This window comes from Pipistrellus kuhlii, unplaced genomic scaffold, assembly GCF_014108245.1.
Source record: "Pipistrellus kuhlii isolate mPipKuh1 unplaced genomic scaffold, mPipKuh1.p scaffold_m20_p_24, whole genome shotgun sequence".
Lineage (NCBI taxonomy): Eukaryota > Metazoa > Chordata > Mammalia > Chiroptera > Vespertilionidae > Pipistrellus > Pipistrellus kuhlii.
Window position 1 is genome coordinate 2,757,310 of NW_023425523.1, and position 21,504 is coordinate 2,778,813.

General features: G+C 42.1%; 1 protein-coding gene across 3 annotated transcripts in view; it reads left to right on the forward strand.

Annotated features, from left to right (window-relative positions):
- Positions 1 to 20,471, forward strand: part of PTPN22 (protein tyrosine phosphatase non-receptor type 22) — a 36,539-nt gene extending 16,068 nt beyond the window's left edge. For 2 of the 3 annotated variants that reach the window (XM_036452861.2, XM_036452863.2), the window contains 11 exons: positions 1,402 to 1,488; positions 4,425 to 4,501; positions 5,786 to 6,585; positions 9,361 to 9,453; positions 9,582 to 9,706; positions 10,958 to 10,985; positions 13,290 to 13,370; positions 13,641 to 13,744; positions 15,016 to 15,046; positions 17,412 to 17,489; positions 19,530 to 20,471. In XM_036452861.2, coding sequence (XP_036308754.1) covers positions 1,402 to 1,488; positions 4,425 to 4,501; positions 5,786 to 6,585; positions 9,361 to 9,453; positions 9,582 to 9,706; positions 10,958 to 10,985; positions 13,290 to 13,370; positions 13,641 to 13,744; positions 15,016 to 15,046; positions 17,412 to 17,489; positions 19,530 to 19,594 — 1,569 coding nt within the window. In that variant the 3' untranslated portion in view covers positions 19,595 to 20,471. The remainder of the gene's footprint in view (positions 1 to 1,401; positions 1,489 to 4,424; positions 4,502 to 5,785; positions 6,586 to 9,360; positions 9,454 to 9,581; positions 9,707 to 10,957; positions 10,986 to 13,289; positions 13,371 to 13,640; positions 13,745 to 15,015; positions 15,047 to 17,411; positions 17,490 to 19,529) is intronic. The other variant, XM_036452862.2, reaches the window with a different exon arrangement.
- Positions 20,472 to 21,504: the final 1,033 nt, after the last annotated feature.

Genomic DNA, 21,504 nt, shown 5'->3' on the forward strand with positions numbered 1-21,504 from the left:
TATAATATAAACATTCTGTTTGGCCCACACAGGTTTTCCACTAATAGCTAGTGGAAAAAATAATTTTTTTCATGTGTTGACCTTAGATGTGTTCTATATTCAATCTGTGAAGGGGAAAGTTTATGTGAAATGAAAGCTTTGACTAGTTTAGGGCTGTCAGAGTTAAGAGAAGGCTGTTCCATGTCAATGTATACAATCAAGTTGTATAATATTAAATTATAATACTGAATCAATCAATAAAACCATACCCATTTCAGAAAAAGGCCAAATCAGACCTATTTCTGAGAGTTAGAAGATAGCGGAAATAATTTTAAATTAGTCTTCAGATTTTGGCTTTATCAATGACTAGTGGAACAAATATCTTACCAGCTGTACCTGCTTTTTCTGACACTACTCTAGCCAGGAAATAGCGCAGTAACCAAACAAGTGTTTCCTGTGTGATTTTTCTCTATTCTTAAGAAATGTAAAGAGTGTACCAATGGTCATGATGACTGATATAGACTGTTCATTGTGCTCCCGCTAAAATTATCTTTAGAAAAAGCTGTGCTTTATTTGGATAAGGTCGTGTAAAGAGTCGGGGGAAAACCCTGAATAGGCCCATTCAGATGAAAAGTAGATACAAAATCAAGTGTTTGAGCAGGTACAGAGGCAAAAAAGGAGTAGTAAAAACCTAATAACATTGTAATAGAAGGGAACTCATTTCTCTGTAATGAAATCATTTTATAACCATAAATTTTCAAACTCTATTCAGCAGTCTTCTTTGATGTCTTTGCTAAGTTTGATCTCCGTGCTCTAAACTGAAGTCAGAAGATCCGGGTTCTAACTCAAGTTCTGGAAATTACTTCTGAATGACCTTGGACAAATAATCTATAAACAGGATGACAGCCTAGCTTGCTTATAGGTCAATTATAAGGGTCAAATTAAATGTTACATATTAGAACCATCTATCTACCTACCAACCATAATCTGTCTACCTTTTTTAGAAAAGGTAAAGGTGGCTTGCACACACACAAAAGTGCATCCAAATTAAATAAAAATGTTAATACATGAGCAAGGAAAACAGAAATAGAGGGGTGAAGATGGAAGGAAAGGTAAGTAAGAAAAGGGGGTTAGAACACAGAAAACTTGCTGCAAGTTCCTTCCTTGTGCATTAATTAGAGGTAGATCAAATATTTAGCTGTTCCTAGCAGCATGAAAGTGCTCTGGTATCTACAACGGGCTATTCAAGCATAAGGCCCTGTCATTGAACTAATGTGAATGGTCTTTTCAGGGTTGCTAGCCCAGGATTTGATTGGTGTTCATATTTCTGAAATCAGGTTCTGTAACTCACCACGGTTTTTTTTGTGTGTTTTTTTGTTTGTTTGTTTGTTTTCCTTTGTTCCGGTTTGTGGCGCTCCCCAGGAACAGTATGAACTGGTCTACAAAGCCGTCATAGAACTATTTAAGAGGCATATGGAGGTCATCAGAGATAGATACTCTGGAACAGAGGTAAACTTCAAACGTGACATTTTGTAAATTAAAAAAAACACACACATTAGATTTGGTGAAGGGCCCTTAGATTAGTTACAGGACTTATCTTATTGCTTTTCATCACGACTAAACGGGAGTGTCCAAAGCGCATGCGCTGCACTGAGAATCTCCCATGGAGAAGACAAATAACTGAAGTATTTTAACTTAGAAAATTAGTCTTTTGGTGAACCTTTTGCATATAATTTTTAGCTAAATTTAGAAACAATAGGTGTGAAAGAGCCAGCTTCCCAGGTCTTAGACAGTTGTGTGTGAGTTAGAAATGAGTGACAGTTACAAAGTGAAACCAGAATTGAGTACTGATGTAATTTTTCAGGTTACGCTAGCCTCCTTTTTATTGCATGCAATTTTATTGCATGATCACAAGTTCTGATCATGTTTTAGAATATCCAATTTACTGACTAAAGGCCCACTCCCAACAACCCAACTGACTGGAGTCACAGCACTGTCACTGGGTTAAATTTGAATATTGCCTCCTTTCTCCAGCCAAAGGACCAGGAAAGGCATGGATGGCCCAGCAAGACATAAACTTTTAGACAATAACCACTCTACTCCAGCCAACACCAAATTTAAAAAAATGGTCTCCAACCCCATCCATGCGGGCAAAGGCTGAGTGCAGAGCCTGCGGTCCCCATCCCCACGAGACTGTAATGAAGGGCTGGGGTGGCGTTTGAAAGGTCAAGCAGAGAGCTAGGCCTCGCATCCGCAGTGGCCTGCGATGTGCTTCCCTGCAGTGCCGCTGCAGACCACACGGGGAGCTGAGCTTCCACCTGGCAGAGGTGCGGCTCCCCATGCCTCCCTACTGAGGGAAGGTCAGGAGAGACCTAATGGACAGACAGCCAGGACTGTCACCATCATCCGGCTAACAATGACATGGGAGCCTCTCCCATGATCTCTCCCCTTGAGTATCAGCAGGTGAAGTGCGGAGGCTGGTGGAGGTGGAATCCGCCTGATAGTAACAAGTCAGCAGCACCCCTCCTCCTGTCAGAATGGAGTGAAAACAAAGGAGCAGCTGAAAGAGAAGGTTAAACTAAGATCCAGATCAGATCTCAAACCAAGTGAACAAAAGATCCATAGATGGTAACACTGAGCTGGCAGAGATGTGAGAATTATCTGACAAAGATTTTTTTTTTCTTATTTTATTTTGACAAAGATTTTAAAGCAGCCTTGATAAAAATGCTTCAGTTAGCAACTACATACATGCTTAAAACAAATGACGAAAAAAAACAACAAAAAAACACAACAAATAAATAGAAAGGCTCAGCAAAGAAATATAAAGACTCGGAAAAAAGAAAAAAGAAAAAAAAAAACACCCAGAAAATATAAAGGAGAAATGAAATTTTAGAACTGAAAAATATAGTAATGAAACAAAATAGATTAGTAGATAGGCTCAATAAAAAATGTAGGGTACAGAAGAAAGAATGAATGAATTGGAAGATAGAACCATAGAAATTGTCCAACCTGGACAACAGAAATAGAATAAAAAAACAAAACACAGAACCTTAGGGAAGTAAGGAACTATAACAAAAAGCTTAGCATTTGTGTCATTGAAATCTAAGAAGCAGAGGAGAAAAAGGCAAAGCTATAAACGTACTGAAAGTTTCATAATAATTAAACCTCTGAATCTGAAGACAAAGATTATAGAAAGCAGCCAGAGGAAAATGATCTTAACTGTAGGAGGAAATAATTAGAATGACAATGGATTTGTCCTCAGTAACCATGGAGGCCAGAAGGAAGTAGCACAATATTTTTCTGGTTCTGAAAGAAAAGAATTCTCAACTCAGAATCCAAACCCAGTGAAAATCTCCTTCAGGAATGAAGGGGAAATCAAGACATTCTCAGGTGAAGAAAGACTAAGACATTTTGTCACCAGTAGATTTACCCTAAAAACATAGCAAAGGAAGTTTCTTAAACAGAAAGGAAATTATGAAAGAAGGAGGAACATGGTGAGCAAAACACACCGGTAAACGTAATAGGTGTTCCTTCTCTTAAGTTTTCTAGATTGTTTGATGATTGAAAACTATAACACTATCTGGTATGGTTTCAAATAAGATCAGTTCGTGATATCAGGGGTATGTTAAATTTTAACATATCCTTTTGAAAGTCACAGTTAAACCCATAACAGGTGGAGTCTTACAATTGCTGATGACTTAAAAAAAAATTTTTTTTTTTTACATTTCAATGTCTCTGAAATCAAGATAGAGTTTTCAATCAGTGGTGTCTTGGGTTCCATGAGCCACAGCAACAAAATTCTTAACGTGATAATTGCTGGGAAGAAAATAAGGGTTGAGAGTGGCGGGGCACGTGTGTGGGAGAGTGACTGCAGGTTGCGCAGTCAGGGACGGTTTCCGCCTTCAGCTGACATGTAAGTGGAAAATAATTACTTAGAAAGAGCCAGCCATGCAAAATCTGGAGCAAGAGTATTTCAGCCACAGAGGACAGAGGGTGTAAAGGCCTTGAATTGGAAACGAGTTCAGTATGCTTCGGGAATGGCGGAAACAAAGGCAGCTATGGGGTAGGTATGGAAACCTAATACGCACCTGTTAACATTCAGGGTTCAGATGGTGAGATTTCTGATGGTGTTCTTAGGATTAGAGCTGTTTCCAGAACATTGTAAAACTCCCCCACTTTAAAAGGCGATTACGTAACTAAATCCTTTCTACTTTCTATAACACCGTCAACCCTTTGTTCTGATCCTTTTGGTCTCAGTGTGCGAACACGCTCTCAGTGTGTGGACATGCTCTGGCTGGGTGCAATATTTTGAAAACTCATCTCACTCTCTTATGAATTGTTGTAAATCTTTGCATTTTTCTGAAAAACAACTTTTTAGCCTTGTGAATATAAACTATCGCACTTTCATTGCTTCACTAAAAAGCAACCTCTTCTTTTTCTTGAAGATGCAAGCGAAGTATCCGGTTCCTGAGCAAAATCCCGATCTGGAAGCAAACGCCTATTCTCCTAATTTACCAAGAAGGTGAGTATGATTTTACACATCCATGTGCTTATCGGTGTGATGCTGGGGAAAAGCTCTGGAGGAAGCCTTCTGGGGTTATGGGTCACCATGATTCCTCTGGGGTTATGGGTCATCATTATTTCCTCTGGGGTTATGGGTCATCATTACTTCCTCTGGGGTTATGGGTCATCATTACTTCCTCTGGGGTTATGGGTCGTCATGATTCCTCTGGGGTTATGGGTCCTCATGATTCCTCTGGGGTTATGGGTCATCATGATTCCTCTGGGGTTATGGGTCCTCATGATTCCTCTGGGGTTATGGGTCATCATGATTCCTCTGGGGTTATGGGTCCTCATGATTCCTCTGGGGTTATGGGTCGTCATGATTCCTCTGGGGTTATGGGTCATCATTACTTCCTCTGGGGTTATGGGTCATCATGATTCCTCTGGGGTTATGGGTCGTCATGATTCCTCTGGGGTTATGGGTCATCATGATTCCTCTGGGGTTATGGGTCATCATTACTTCCTCTGGGGTTATGGGTCACCATGATTCCTCTGGGGTTATGGGTCATCATGATTCCTCTGGGGTTATGGGTCACCATGATTCCTCTGGGGTTATGGGTCATCATTACTTCCTCTGGGGTTATGGGTCGTCATGATTCCTCTGGGGTTATGGGTCATCATGATTCCTCTGGGGTTATGGGTCATCATTACTTCCTCTGGGGTTATGGGTCGTCATGATTCCTCTGGGGTTATGGGTCGTCATGATTCCTCTGGGGTTATGGGTCACCATGATTCCTCTGGGGTTATGGGTCATCATTACTTCCTCTGGGGTTATGGGTCGTCATGATTCCTCTGGGGTTATGGGTCATCATGATTCCTCTGGGGTTACGGGTCATCATGATTCCTCTGGGGTTATGGGTCGTCATGATTCCTCTGGGGTTATGGGTCGTCATGATTCCTCTGGGGTTATGGGTCGTCATGATTCCTCTGGGGTTATGGGTCACCATGATTCCTCTGGGGTTATGGGTCATCATGATTCCTCTGGGGTTATGGGTCACCATGATTCCTCTGGGGTTATGGGTCACCATGATTCCTCTGGGGTTATGGGTCATCATTACTTCCTCTGGGGTTATGGGTCGTCATGATTCCTATGGGGTTATGGGTCATCATGATTCCTCTGGGGTTACGGGTCATCATGATTCCTCTGGGGTTATGGGTCGTCATGATTCCTCTGGGGTTATGGGTCGTCATGATTCCTCTGGGGTTATGGGTCGTCATGATTCCTCTGTTTCGGCAGCATGAGAGAAGCAAAAGCGATGAACCGCCCGAGCCAACAGAGGACTCCGGTGAGAAATGCAGAAGCCTCTTCCTTTGGGCCCAGGACTTGGGAAACCAGCGGACAGGGCAGGTTCGCCCTGCACCCTGCCAACCAGAACCGTTCGCTTGAGTTTCTGGAGCTGAATTACGGCTGTGACAGAAATGCTGGCGCAGCCATGACCTGGGAGACGGGGGCATTGCCAGCGGCGGGGGAGCCCCTGCAGAAGTGCCCGAGCCTGGACCTGAGCTGGGCCCTGCGGGGAGCGGGCCCCGGCTCCGAGCCTGCGGCGGCCGCAGGAAGGCCCTTCGGCGCCAAGGGGCCCATCACGCGGACCAAGTCCACCCCCTTCGAGCTGACCCAGCAGACGGACCCCGGCGAGCTGGGCGTCAAGGAAGACTTTCCCCGTCTGGCCTCCCTGCCCTGCAGCTCCCGCCTGCGGCCGGCCCGGAAGGCCCTGCACGTTTCCTCGGCGGAACTGAACCGCTCGCTGTCCCCGGACCCGGACCCCGGGCCCCGTGGGTGCCAGGCCCCGGGCGCCAGGGCCCTCCCCGCCCGCTCCCACGGGCCTTCGGCAGATGCTCCTCATTCCCCATCGTCTCCCAGAAGCGCCGGCTCGAAGATGTCTCTGGATTTCCCCGAGGAGCAAGCTAGAACCCTGTTACCTTCCACGTCGCTGCCCACAGCCTCTGCAGCCCCGTTTTCTTATTATGACCCGGATGATTCTCCGGCACCGAGCCTGCCAACCCATTTCCCCTCCACGCTGAACCGAGAGATAGCCGACGGTGGTGAGTTATTTTTAAAAGCTTACACGGCACCTTATTTTTTTTAAAAATTATTTATGGTTGGACGTATTATAGCGGTCTCCCTCTATCCCCCATGGGCCCCTTCTAGCCTGCCCCGGCCCCTGCCCTGGGGCTTCACCACTCAGCGTCTGTGTCCGTGGATGATGCATGTGTGCATACAGGTGGTCTGGCTGATCTCTCTCCATCCACCCACCCAAGCCCACCTCCCCTCTGAGATTCAGCAGCCTGCTTAGATGGCATTTTAGATTTCACTTTGTTTCTACAGAAGGTTTGGTTTCTCCTCACCCTCCCCTTTGTCCTTCTCTGCTTCCTTCTCCTTCTCAGAAATAAATGGCAGGAGTGTTTTGATGCTGTGATAAGCTGAAAATAGCAAAAACAAACACGTAACATTCCCTGATCCACCGTCTATGCCAGGGGTGGGAAGCCTCTTTTTCTGCCGAGGGCCATTTGGATATTTATAATATCGTTCGCCAGTCATACAAAACTATCAACTCAAAAATACACTTGGTCAAACGTTTAATTAACTCAGCCCTCATGCCTTGGCAGGGCCAGACCCAATACATTATTTCGCCAGCTTTACGTGGGCCAGACATTCCCCAGCCCTGATAGGAAGCCAACAGGAGTGCTTTTAAATAAGGCCGTTCTCATTCCTGGAAATGCATAGGAAAGGTCTGCAATTTCCCCTTAACACACAGAAGCAACTACCACAGGAATTTAAGAAAAGATTCGATCTATGGCACCACATGGTCACTCAGAGCTTTTACGGCCCGGCCATGTGGCTGTCCTGAGCGGAACAGAGAGCTCAGTGTTACAGTCTCCTGCTGGGGCTGGGGCAAAACGAGGACCTGACTCCCTCCTGCCCTTTTATAACAACTTAGTAGGTGAGAATATGTGTTCCATAGCCTGTGTGGGATTTTTAAAAAAATACATATTTTTATTGATTTCAGGGAGGAAGGGAGAAGGACACAGAGAGAGAAACATCAATGATGAGAGAGAATCATTGATCAGCTGCTTCCTGCACGCCCCACACTGGGAAACGAGAGCCAGGGACCCAGGAGTGTGCCCTGACCAGGAAGCTTTTGGTTCATAGGTCAGTGATCAACCACTGAGCCACACCAGCTGGGCTCCGTGTGGGATTTTAGTCATATGTACACCTTCACTTCCATACTTTATTTTATAACTCTATATTTTTGCATATGATGTACCTTGTTTTACTGGGTGGTTTGATATTAGAAGTAAAGACCCTGTTAGAGATGATTATAAATTTGAAAAAGAAAGCAAAGAGTAAATTTAACTCTCTTAGGTGAATCATCAGGAATTTATTAAAAATGTTTTACCTGAATAGTTAGTAAAAAGAGCTTTTACGCTATACATTATTGTATAGTGTCTTTATAGATGTGTTGACATGTAGCTTTGTTGCAAAAATACCTTTTCTAGATCTATTTCCTGCTTTGATTAGGTTATTTTTATATATTTTGACCTTGTTTTGTAATTTAAAGGAATTTTGTTTTTCTAGGCACCTATAATATGTTAAACTCTCTGAACATCAATGTTAAAAAGACAAATCCTTAGCTTCAGGGATTGTAAGAACATTGCATGTGTGCCCTCTGGTGGCAGTTTCTTATAATAGCATTACATCTTACTAAGAAGGGCCTAGCTGGTCCTCACATCCTGGCACCATGCCCTCAAGTCATCACAAGATGGCCACCACCAGATGGCTGGCAGCGGAGGGCAGTTGGGGGCAAGATCAGGCCAGCGGGGGAGCAGTTGGGCTTCAATCAGGCTGGCAGGGGAGTGATTAGGGGGCGATCAAGCTGACAGGCAGAAGCAGTGCAGGGCAATCAGGCAGGCAGGCAGACGAGCGATTAGGAGCCAGTTATCCCAGATTGTGAGAGGGCTGTCCCAGATTGGAAAGGGTGCAGGCCAAGCTGAGGGACACTGCCCCCCCCCACACACCTCAGTGCATGAATGTTGTGCACCGGGCCTCTAGTTTTTCTATAAAAATTCTGAATATTTCTACAGAAATATAGAAAACCCTGGTACAACATTGTTTTTTTTTAAAGATAAAAAGACATACATATTCTTCATGCTTGTAGAATGAATAAGAGATACTAAAATCTTTATGATTTCACCAAGTCTGTAACTGAATCTCTGGCATATCGAAATGCTTTTACGATGCTGTATTGTATATTCTATGTAAAACGAAAGGAAAGAGTTATGTAATACTATTTTGTTAAGGTAGATGATACTCAGTGACTCAGTCAAAATACTTTTGGGCTTTTAACAAATAATACATTTTTTTATTTTTATTTTTATTTTTAATAAAAATTGTCAATGATCTTTTTTATTTATTTAATATATTTTATTGATTTTTTACAGAGAGGAAGAGAGAGGGATAGAGAGTTAGAAACATCAATGAGAGAGAAACATTGATCAGCTGCCTCCTGCACACCCCCGCACTAGGGATGTGCCCACAACCAAGGTACATACATGCCCTTGACCGGGATCGAACCTGAGACCCTTGAGTCCGAAGGCCGACGCTCTATCCACCAAGCCAAACCAGTTTTGGCAGAATTCATACATTTTGAAGAAGCATAGAGCTTAAGATAATATTTTTTGCTTTTTCCTTGAGTGAACCGATACCAGCTTAAACATTGTGACGGCGCTTGATGGGATTTCCATCAAGTTAAAATGTAAGGATTTTCTTTGGATTTTCCTAATTAGAAATTTTAATTCTACTTCTGACATTTTGGATAGCAACTTCTCCAAGAATAGACGATGAAAGCCCCCCTCCACTTCCCGAGCGGACCCCTGAGTCTTTCATTGTGGTAGAGGAAGCTGGTGAGTACAGTTCAGTAAGTAACACAAAGCTCACGTCCTCTCAGTGCTGTGCGTGCTATTGCTGAGTAACATTTGCTGGCTAAGAGAAGTATAACTCTCCTCAGAACTGGACCATACTTCCTTCCTTCCAGGAGAAGTCCCGCTGCGTGTGCCCCAATCCTTATCTTCCGCTGTGATGTCAGACATTGGAACATCTCCAGAATGCAGTGGAACATCTGAATCCAGCAAACCTGATGACTCGGTGAGACTTAGACAAATCAAGGTCCATAACTTCTTTTCTCTGACTCATTTGGATTCAAAGGACTCTAGTCCTACTCCTAGTATTTTTAACACCTACCAGCCAATAAATAGTAAGTAGATACTACTTATAAAACAGTGTGCTAGAGGACATTGGGGATAAAAAGATGTATAAGATCCAATTATTGCCCTTAAGAAACTCAGTCTAGCAGTGGAGATATAGGGCGTGTATACAAGTAATGTTGTCTATCTATAATAATAAAAGCACATTATGCCAATTAGACCAGACGGCCGAACAACCCTCCGAAAGACTTTCCGACAACCTTCCAGATGAAGCCAGGGCTGCGAGGACCAAGACCCTTGCATGAATTTTGTGCACTGGGCTTCTAGTTTATTATAACAAGGCAAATAAGACCAGGGTCACAGGAAAGAGAAGAGAGGTGAAAATGTGGGATAGCTTTCAGGTCAGAAGCGGAAAATGAAAACACAGAGAAAGTGGAAACATTTGAGCTGATTCTTGAAGGATAGTTAAATCAAAAAAGTAAATGTTTCATATGTAGGTAGCTTGTTTTCAATAGTCATGTGGTTGACTGTACTGTGCTAGCTGTGATAACATATTATAGAGAGTAAATTTTTGAGTGACACATGTCCATATTATTGAATTAAACCTTTTGGAATAATGTTCCCTGCCTCTGGAAGAAAACTCTATGCTTTCAACAATCAGTTACGCATTTGTATATATTCTATGAACCAACTCTCTTACAATTTAAGAGATCAGAAAAGTAATTCACTACAACATTTAAAAATGCCTACAATCACAATGCTGGTAGGCAAATGCTCTGTACCTTTTTAATTATACTTTTAATTTACTAGTAATTGTTATTATTATTGTTAATAATACGCTACATGAAATAGTCTTTCAATTAACAATTCCCAGAGAAAAGAAAATTCGTTCCTTTTCCAATGTCATGAAGTAATTTCAATTTCAACAATTTACCCTCAATTAAATTTTCAGGAAATGTTCTGAGTAGGAAGGAAATAGGTCAAAAGAGAATCAATTTAGGACCAACTGTCGTGACATATAAAAATCGCTGAGTTGATGCCTTTTCATAATTCTGCACGCTTACAAATAACAAAAAATGGGGTCAACATTTCATAACTATCTTTATTTGTGTATGCAACATAACTTCAAAAATGCCATGCATTGCTTTGAGTTTGTAAATTTGTGTACATGTTCTTTGTTCACTTTTCTTTTCTTTTTTTTTTTCTTTTTTAGTGTGTGAAACTCCAGAGTTGCATATCAGGTAAACACATTCCTGTGGCTTTCGATGAGATTTTAGCCCTCAGCATCTGCACTGTGAGAATGGCTCACTGAGTTCAGAGTAATTCACCTCAGGAGATGGCGTGCTTTCCTTAACGGGTTCCCCTGTTTATTGATCTATTTCTGGGTTTCCCAGGCGAGTTTTGCTTTGTCAAGGGCCAGGTGAAGACAGGGTTTTAGGATTCTGCTCCCTACTATATAGCCCCTTAAAAAAACTATTTCAGGTAGAATCTCTTAAAACTGCAGTGGTTCCATTGTATAGGTTTTGCCATTGTTTGTAACGTGATTCTAAAAATTATTTGCGGCCATTTAGATCTTTAACTTGCCATTGCTTCTACAGCACTTTCCTGAGCTTTGCTTGTCTTAGACATTGAGTAACAATATCAACAGCTTCCATGTACTGAGCACTAAGGGGTACTTTACATGCCCTATACCAGATGGTAGTTGCCCTTAACCTATTTCTTCATATTAACATAGTATTCACTTATAGGATTCATACTATCGGTAAATAGATAGTATAACATAGAGGTTTTAAAAATGGGCTTTTGAGTCAGACAGACTTTAATTCCAATCCCCACAGTTCCAATAGCTATCAAAATGTATAACCTTGGCTAAATGATGTACTTTATCGATTCTTCTCATTTATAAAATGTGGGAAATAGAACTCCTTTCTCAGAGGATTTCCACAAGGACTAAGTGTGAGGATGCACATGAAGCTTTTAGCACAGTGGTTGTCAAATAAACTCTCATTAAATGTTACCTATTATACTTTTTATTTGATAATTATTACGTCAGCATCTCCCAGGCAAGCTCCGGGGCCTTTTATTCTGTTAGGAGGACATATGAGAAAGGGTACTGCTAGGAAGACAGATACCATGTAAGTTCATGTATATGCGATTCTAAAGGACAAAATAAATGAACAAAACTGAAACAGACTCATAGATGCAGAGAATAGACAGGTGGCGGCCAGAGGGGAGTGTAAAAATGAAGGGATCAAGAAGTGCAGATAGTCACAGGGATGTAAAGCATTGGCAATATAGCCAATGCAAAAATATTGTAATAAGTACAATATGTATGGTCCCACGTGGGTACTGGAAATATCGGGGAGAACACTTTGTAAAGTGTATGATTGTCTAACCACTATGCTGTAACTTAAAAGTAATATAATATTGAATGTAATAAAAATGATATATTGTGATAACAAAAGATTTGCAAATTTGCAAAAAGGGTTCAATTTGAGCAAATCTGGCAAAATCTTGAAAATTGTTGAACTGAGTTTATGGAGATTAACTGCCCTATTTTTCTACTTTGAAATATATTCAAAATTTTTTCTAAAAGAAAGAGTACTGCTTAATACTCACATTCAAATTAGGTAGACAAAATTAACACTCATTTCAAACTATTACACGGTCATCTGTGTGGCCCTGATTATCGTCACCAGGAATCCAGAAAAAAGGGAGCTATCACCGGAGTGGTTAGGAAAGATTTCACTGAGTGGAAGGAAGCAGTTTAAGAATATGGATAGAGCCGAAACCGGTTTGGCTCAATAGATAGAGCGTCGGCTTGGGGACTGAAGGGTCCCCGGTTCGATTCCGGTCAAGGGCATGTACCTTGGTTGCGGGCATATCCCCAGTAGGGGGTGTGCAAGAGGCAGCTGATCGATGTTTCTCTCTATCCCTCTCTCTTCCTCTCTGTACAAAATCAATAAAATATATATATATATATATATATATATATATATATATATATATATATATATATATATATATAAAAAGAATATGGATAGTGAGAAAGGAGGGAATTCCAGGAGCAGGGGCTGGGTCACAGTGACTCAAAGGCACAGATAAGCCTGCGTGCGGAGAAATGGTGAGCAGGTTAATTTAATTGCAATGGAAGCCCTGCTCTGGGGAATACGGGAAGTAAATTGGGATAGATGAAGCGGGGGGAGGTTTTAAGGAGCTCAGACGCCAGGCAGAGGCGATGTCTAGCGCGGTGAACCTGCGGAGCAGGTGTGTGGCTTCAGGGCGCTCCGTGAGAGGGAGACACTCAGTTCAATCCGGCTCCGGCTCTGGAAAAACATCTCTGTCCGCGAGCTCCGGGGTGATGGGTGGGAGGCCGCAGAGCTGGAAGAACAGGGATCCTGGACTACCCGGTCATGGTCCAGACCGTTTCTTATGTGGTTGCTGTAGGTTAATACTGAAGCATCGGGAAAGTTACACAAAGTCCCAAAGGGGTGTTGAGACTCCCGGGCGGATGCGTCTGCTCACTGCGCCCTGTTCCCGCACAGATGGGCCCGCAGACCGCGGTTCGCCGCCCCCGCCGCTCCCGGAGAGGACGCGGGAGTCCCTCTTCCTGGCCGACGAGGACGGTACGTGCAGCGCGGCCTCCCCCGAAGTTACGGAAACGGGACCGTTAAAAGGCTAACGGTACAGTGGGACCTAAATGAAAACGGTGCAAGGAGCGATGGAGATAAAAATGATACATTTCAGAAGCCCATACTGAATTGTAGAAATAGTGCATAAAAAAAAAAAAAAAAAAAAGCCAGGAATGACGGCATGTGCCTCTATGAGCTCTGCAACAAATTATTATTATTATTATTATTATTATTATTATTATTATTATTATTTTTCTTTTTTAGATATGGAGGCTGAATCCATAGAGGTCAGCTGTCCCAACACCGGGGAAAAGTCAACATCTTCCAAACACACACTGAAGACTGGCAGATGTTTCACGAGGAGCAAGGTAGAAAAGGTGGACGTTTGTGGAACGAACACACCAGAGACTTCTCTTTACTGGAGGTGCCCCTGAGCCCCCACCCCTTCTTTCCCGCCAGCTGCCAGCGTTAAGATGGAAGATTACATTAAATAGCTTCGCTAAAATTGTTGGTCTCCTGACAATTAAAATAAAAGGAAACCAAAAATTAAAAAAAAAAAATACAACTTAGTTTAAAGCCTGCCTAATAAAACCATCAACTGTTTTTATATACCGGAATGAGACAAACTGACTCCAAAGTTCAGGGGGCGCGGCGGGGTGAAAAGAGCAAGAACGGCTGGTAAACTGCAAAAATTTAAACTGAAGTTACAGCCGTGGAAGGAGGGTCGCTTACCAGACATTAAACCATTGCAAAGCCCCAGTTATTAAAATGGCATGATATTGGTGCATGAAAAAACACATACCTACACAGCAGATGGGAAGTCCAGAAATAGATTTAAATATGCATATGAATTTAGTATATGATTAAGGATGGATGTTTTAATAATTGTTGTTGGCTGAATGGGATAAGCACCTGAAAAACACACACAAAAAACTAGGATCCATACCTCACAGCTATACCAGGATATACTTTAGATGGATAAAAGATTTAAGTGTTGAGAGAGAGAGAGAGAGAGGAGAGAATAAAGAGAGAAACAAATGAACAACAACAAAAAACCCACAAAAAAGTACTAAAGAAACTTGGAAAGTTTACTTTACAACCTGGGAGTGGGGATGACTCAAAATTCAGGAGCCATAAGAAGAGAGATTTATAAATTCTATTTTATTTAAATAAAATAGAAAATTTCTTCATGGCAAAAATAAATAAATAAATAAATAAATAAATAAACTTAAAATCAAAAGACCAGGAACAAACTGGAAAAAAAAATATCTGCAACTGGCATCATAGTCAAGGAGTTATTTTTTTTAAACGTATTTTTATTGATTTCAGAAAGGAAGGGAGAGGGAGAGAGAGATGAGAGAGAACCATTGATCGGCTACCTCCTGCACAGCCCCCCCTGGCCTGTGCCCTTGACTGGAATCGAACCTGGGACCCTTTAGTCCACAGGCTGACTACCCACTGAGCCAAACCAGCCAGGGCTATTTTCACCGAGTTCAAAATGGAAAAATGGATTTGTGCACTTGGTTGGCTCTTTGTAAAGGAAATTAATCCTTTTCGCTGACATCTGTATTTCTACTTGATAAAAGTAGTTTGGATTTCACACCAAAATTTTACACTTTCCTTTTCTTCATTTTTGCAGAGTTTGAAAATTTTGCGGAACATGAAAAAGAGTAAGCCTCTTCATACTTCTTTTTTAGAATATGTAGACTACTTTCATGATTATTTAATTCTCCCTTATATAACCACTCTGTGAAAAGTTAACATCATTCCTAAACAGAAGCTTGGTTGGGTCCTAGGCGTCAGATTACCCCCAAACCTTGTACTGTGTGGGCTCCACAGTGATAATCTAATACTGAATGCGGAGTGAAGGGCTGGGGGGGAGGGAGGGAGGGTGTGGAATAAGAGAATGAAATGCTTGTCATTTCTACTCATCCTAAGGTGCTGTCACCCAAGTGTGTTATTTAAAATTCCCAGTGGTCTAACCTCAGATGTATTTTCTTTGAAAAGTCACAGCAAAGCATATTGTGAAACAGATGGGTTGATTTAATAAAGGAAGCAAAGTATTGACTCATTTCTATTTTTACCAACTAGTAGCAATAGTCTGTTGCTTACTACTTTCGATACAATGTAATGAAAACAAGCTCAAAGACTCCTGAAATTGTGGGAGTGTGATTATCTTAGAAATTCTTATGTATAACTATAAAGTATGTAAAACATGGCGATACAGTTGTTATGTATATCTATCTATTTATTGATTTCAGAGAGGAAGAGACAGAAATATCAACAATGAGAGAATCATTGACTGGCTGCCTCCTGCATGTCCCACACTATGGATTAAGCCTGTAACACAGGCATGTGCCCTGACCGGCAATTGAACTGTGACCTCCTGGTTCATAGATCAGTGCTTAACCACTGAGCCACACTGGCCGGGCAATGGTGATATAGTTTTACAAATTTGATCCATTTGGTTAGTCATCAAGGACCAAACTGCTGTTGGTGTTATAGGAAGGGACAAAGAACACTGAGGAAACTTGATGTAAGGTATTATCCAAATGAGAAAGTTGATAGCCAAATCTTACTCTTTTCTCCTGAGTTTTCACTCTATCTTTCCATAAACTTGCGCCTTCTGCTGTCATTGCCACCACACTTAATCTCCGAAATGAACTGATTTCTTACCTATGATGACTAAGTATAATGGAAAAGCATGATGGCTAAAGCCAGTCAAGAGAGAATTTAAGCATTTCAAGAGGAGGAAGTTATAGTATAAAACAGGAGAACTAAACAGCTAAAAGCAATGAGTGACTTGAATAGCCAAAGATTGATTTGATCAGCTTAGCTTATGAAATACACAGGTTTCTTTTTCTAAAAGAACATATCAGTCTGGCCGGTTCGGCTCAGTGGTTGAGTGTCAACTTATGAACCAGGAAGACTTGGTCCAATTCCCAGACAAGGCACATGTCTGGGTTGCAGGCTTGATCCCAGTGAGGGGACTTGACGGAGGCAGCTGATAGATGATTCTCTCTCATCATTGATGTTTCTGTCTCTACCAGTGCCTAGCCCAATGCTTAGCATATAGTAAGTATTCAATAAATATATTTTTAATTGAATCGGACTGAAATTTAGTACGTATGTTAGTGATTCATTCTCAAGAACCTCCAGGAATGTACCTTTCTAGAATCCTGGTATTAGGTATGTGTATATGAACATACACAATCCTAACACTGCATTCTGAAAATGTTGAAAACAAAGCAAAAGAAATTTAATAATTTCTTATCTTTTTTCACTGCTAGACAATGACCCCACAAAATGTGGGACGTTTTCCCTGGATTGTTTTCAAAAGTGGGCAGAAACTGATGCCTCAATAGTAAGGTTCTGGGAAGAGAAATACTACATATTTTAAGCCTACCAAGAAGTAGCTAAATGGCAAAATAGAGAAAATAGTGCTTTGGGGAGATTCTGGGCCTAACTAGAACCATCTGTAATGGGGTCAAGGAGACTGGAAAGTGAAGAAAGATATTCCAGGAGTAGAAGATAGTGTAAGAAAAATCGCAGACTTTGCCATGGATGATCTACTGAGGGGAACAAATGATTTAAAAGTGTACTAGGAGCCCTAGCTGGTTTGGCTCAGTGGATAGAGCGTCAGCCTGAGTACTGAAGGGTCTCAGGTTCGATTCCGGTCAAGGGCACATCCCTGGGTTGCGGGCTTGATCCCCAGTAGGGGGCATGAGGGAGGCAGCCAATCAATGATTCTCTTTCATCATTGATGTTTCTCTCGCGCTCTCTCTCTCTCTCCCTTCCTCTCTGAAATCAATAAAAATATATTTAAAAAAATAAAAGTGTATTATGAATAAGGGTGTGCATGGTGATGGGTGGTGAACACACAATAGAATATACAGATGGTGTAGTATAGAATTCACCCCTGAATCCTATACAACCTTATTAGCCAATGCCATCACAATAGATTCAATAAGAAGGTAAAAAGTTATCTCCAGTTTGTCTTTATTCTTTTCCTCACATTTTTCCTTTTCATTCTAGGTCTCTGTAATTCTTCCTCACCAAACAAGCCTGCAGACTCTGTTCAGTCAAGTAACTCCAGTTCCTTACTAAATTTTGGTATGTGTGTTATTTGCCAGAAGAGTTCATGTTTACCCAAATTATTCTTTTATAGTATAAGATATACAACTTTAAATAGGATTTGAGGTTGCATGTATAGGTCCCTATATTTATATTCTTTTCCATGCAATTTATCTTTTTATTTTTGACCCCAGCTACTGCTTAACATCTTGCATACCCTTATGTATTCTATTACATGAAATTGCCTAGCGTTTGCAGAAAGTAAAGGCAGGTAACCAAATGGTTCAGATGTAAGCAACACATCAGTTAGTATGTGTCAGGCTTGGTGCTGGGTGCCTTAATAAATATCTCACTGATGCTCTCAGCAGTTCTGCAAGGCCTACCCACAATTTGTAAGATGATGATGCAAATGAAAGGCTCAGGAACATCTTTGAGCTTACCATTGTCTGTTCTCCTTTTGTATTTCAAATGTTTCATTGCTCACTTTGAACTCCTAAAGCTGCTAAGTGTAAGAGTACCTTCAAAATATCCTCCATCGAAGAAAAAGGAAGTCATATATTGCTGAATTGATGAAGAATCAACTGTCATTACTCTTCATATATTTTGAAAGGACACAGAAAAAAACCATCATTGGTTGTGCAAAATTTTCGCATCCTCCTTCTTTGGGATAGATGAGGGAGCAGTGTTTGAGGGAGAGATATAAATGACTAGCTACATGCTTAGTTCTCCAGGATTATTACTTTATTTTTTCTAAGCTTTTCAAATATAAGCTCTCAATAAATGGAGGCTTTCTGGGCTGAAGCAGAAATATGAGTGGATTTAATACAATTTATATATATAAAAGCCTAAGCAACTTAAAGACCGAATGACTGGTTGGCCGGTTGCTATGACAAGCACTGACCACCACGGGGGTGGGGGTGGGGTGGGGTGGGGGGGGCAACGCTCAATGCAGGAGCTTCCCCCTGGTGGTCAGTGCACTCCCATAGCCAACCTCCTGAAGCCCCTCCCCCTGCAGGTCAACCTTCTACGGCCCCCGACTGGCCCAATTGCTGGCCAGGCTGAGGGACCCCACCTGTGCATGAATTTGTGCACTGGGCCTCTAGTAATCTTATAAAGCAACTATTGGCGGGGGGGGGGGGGGGGGGGGGGGGGGGGGGGGGGGCGCGTGTGGGTCCCTTAGCCCGGCCTGCGCCTCTCGCAATCTGGGACCCCTCAAAAAATGGTAATCATGTGAGGGGTTAGAGGTGTTAACTAATTTTAATGTGGTAATAATTTCACTATATGCGTTTCAAATCACCATGTTGTACACTTTAAACTTACATATAGAGTGGGGCAAAAGTAGGCTTACAGTTGTGAGTGAGCAAAACACAGAGCTTATTTTTGTATTATTTATTTATTTTGTATTATTATTTATTATTGTATTGTTTTCCATACAAACAGCTGTAAACCTACTTTTGTCCCACCCTGTTTTTATATATAAATAATATCTCAACAAAGCTAAAAAAAAAAAAAAAATACACTGAACTACCAAAGACCATTATACCAGGTTTCTTTATCTAATTACTACCATTATTAAATTTGCAAGTGTTCTACAAGTATAAAATGCTATTAGCATTCTATTATCATTTCAGCATTAACTTAATTACTGTAACACCTTTACAATCCATTACTAAATTGATCAAAGATGCTGCCTAACCTTTAAAAAAATCCACGTGTTTGAATCTATCAGAATGTACTCTAAAATCCATGTATTCATTTCTATATAAAAATCTTTTTTCAATTTTATTTTTAAAATTTGTACTTTTTCAATAACAAGTTTATGTACAATATTATAATAATTTCAGGTGTACAACATAGAGATTAGAAAAGTAATCACCTGGGCAAGTCCCATCTGACACCACACAGAGTAATTAAATTATTGACTATTTTCCCTTAGCCAGGATAAGTCCCATCTGACACCCTACAGAGTAATTACATTATTATGGACTCTATTCTATATCCCCATGACTACTTTTTACTGGCAATTTGTACGTATTAATCCTTTCCCCCTTTCACCCTCAGCTTTGTTTTTGTTCCCAGGTTTTGCAAATCGTTTTTCAAAACCCAAAGGACCAAGGAACCCACCATCAAGTTGGAATGTTTAACAGAACTGTGGACTACAGGCTGAGAAAAATTACCAGAACATCGCTCGTTAAACGAAGCGCTCTGTATGCGCAATGTCAACAGTGTAGATGTGTAATGTGGGAACAGCTCTTAAGAAAAGCAATGCACAAATAGTGTCAAAAGTTTTACATTTAATCTCATTTGCCTTGGGTTGGAAACAGGAGAGAAAGTTTGCCACTTCAGCTTCTGGAGAGAATGCCATAGGAGAAAGAGTGTGGGAATGGATTTTTTCATTTTTGAAAGTTATTTATATTTGACTTTACTTTTTACATAAATATAAACTTGAAAGGATTGGTAAGAATTGGATCTCAATTAAATGTCTACATTGCCAGAATTTACTATAAAAATGTTTTTTTAAAACCTTATCTTGTGAAATACAAAATTGCTGCTTATGATAATGACTGTCCCCTGGGAGTTATTTTTGCCTAAGTGGAGTATAACTTGAACATCTTCCCAAATGTTGTGGGAAACTAGAATAGTAAGAAGTTATATTTAAGAGAATAAAATATGTAAAAAAAATGACTGTAATCTTTTTATTTGTATATATCAACTAACCAGATGTTCAATTACATCCTTGATAAGTTTTAACCGGTTACCCAATCCCCAAATCTAGAATGATTAACAAAATAGCTATCTTTTGGTAGCATTTTCATTTCACAGGTTCTGTGTAAACATGTGCAACTTACAGCCAATCAGAAGCGCGACTAAAGTTTGTGGTGGTTTTTTTTTTTTCCTAAATGAATATGGATCTTACATATTTTAAGAATATCGTCTGATCTTTCCATTCTAATTTTATGTAACAACTACGTAATTATCACAAAGGATTCTCCAGAGTTCTCCGAAATGATTTAACTGCTTAAAACAAACAAACAAAAAAGTCTATGGCTTCCAGAAGCAGGAAATACGTAAAGAGCATCTGTCTGTCCGTATTTTCGGTGGGAAGCCCGGCCAGGGCGTGAGCTGGCTGAGACCCTGCCGCCTGTCCGCTTTGTACACAGCAGGTGCTCAACAAACTCCTTTCTGGATGCATCGCGGGAGCGTTCCGGGCACCGCTGGCATCGAACCACAGTCCTCTGACCCGAGTACTTCACCGGAACCGACTGTCCCCAAGTGACCTTCATCAAGGGCCACAGGCATTGAAAGGATCCCGGGTGAAAGCTGAGCGACTCTGACCTTGTCCGTGAACTTGTGCGCGGAGCCTCGGTGAGCGGCGGCGATCCGGGGAGCGCGCTCCGACAGGCGCACGGATGTAGGCAACCTTATGCTTACGATGTGGAAAAAACCTTTAAAAAAACATTTAAAACGTTTTCTTCCGTCCAGAATGCCCCCCTCTCTGCAGGAATGTCTCCCGGCGCCGCGGGGCGGTGGTGCGCGCGGGCGGGCGGCGCTCCGGCTCCCGCGGCCCCGGCCCCGGCCCCGCCACGCCAGGCGCGGGAACCATGGCAACGCCGGCGGGCGGGGTCCAAAGGTTCCCGAGCGGCAGCCCCGTTAGACTGGAAAAAGCAAAGCCGCCCTCACTTTATACCTACGACGTCCCCCCTTTCCTCTCCACCGCCTCGCCTGCCCCAGGAGAAAAGGCCGGAGGCTCCTTCGCCTCACAAAGGTCAGGCGAGGAACCTGCGATCTCAAAGTAACTATGGAGACCGCCTCGTCCGCGCCACACGACGGAGGAGGACGGGAAGACGACGATGGGAACGCGCCGCCAGTGGACTCGGGCAGCCGTGGACATTGTTTGGGCCGTTAGGGCGGTTGGCGGCCACTCTCCGCCCAGCGCCGGTTGCGTCGCAGCCCGGAGCGTGCCTCGGCGCACGCTCTCCTTCCGCTCGCCGCCCCCGCAGCCGGGGAGGCGGCTAGGGGCTGGGGGACTACCGCTCCCAGGAGGCCCCGCGCG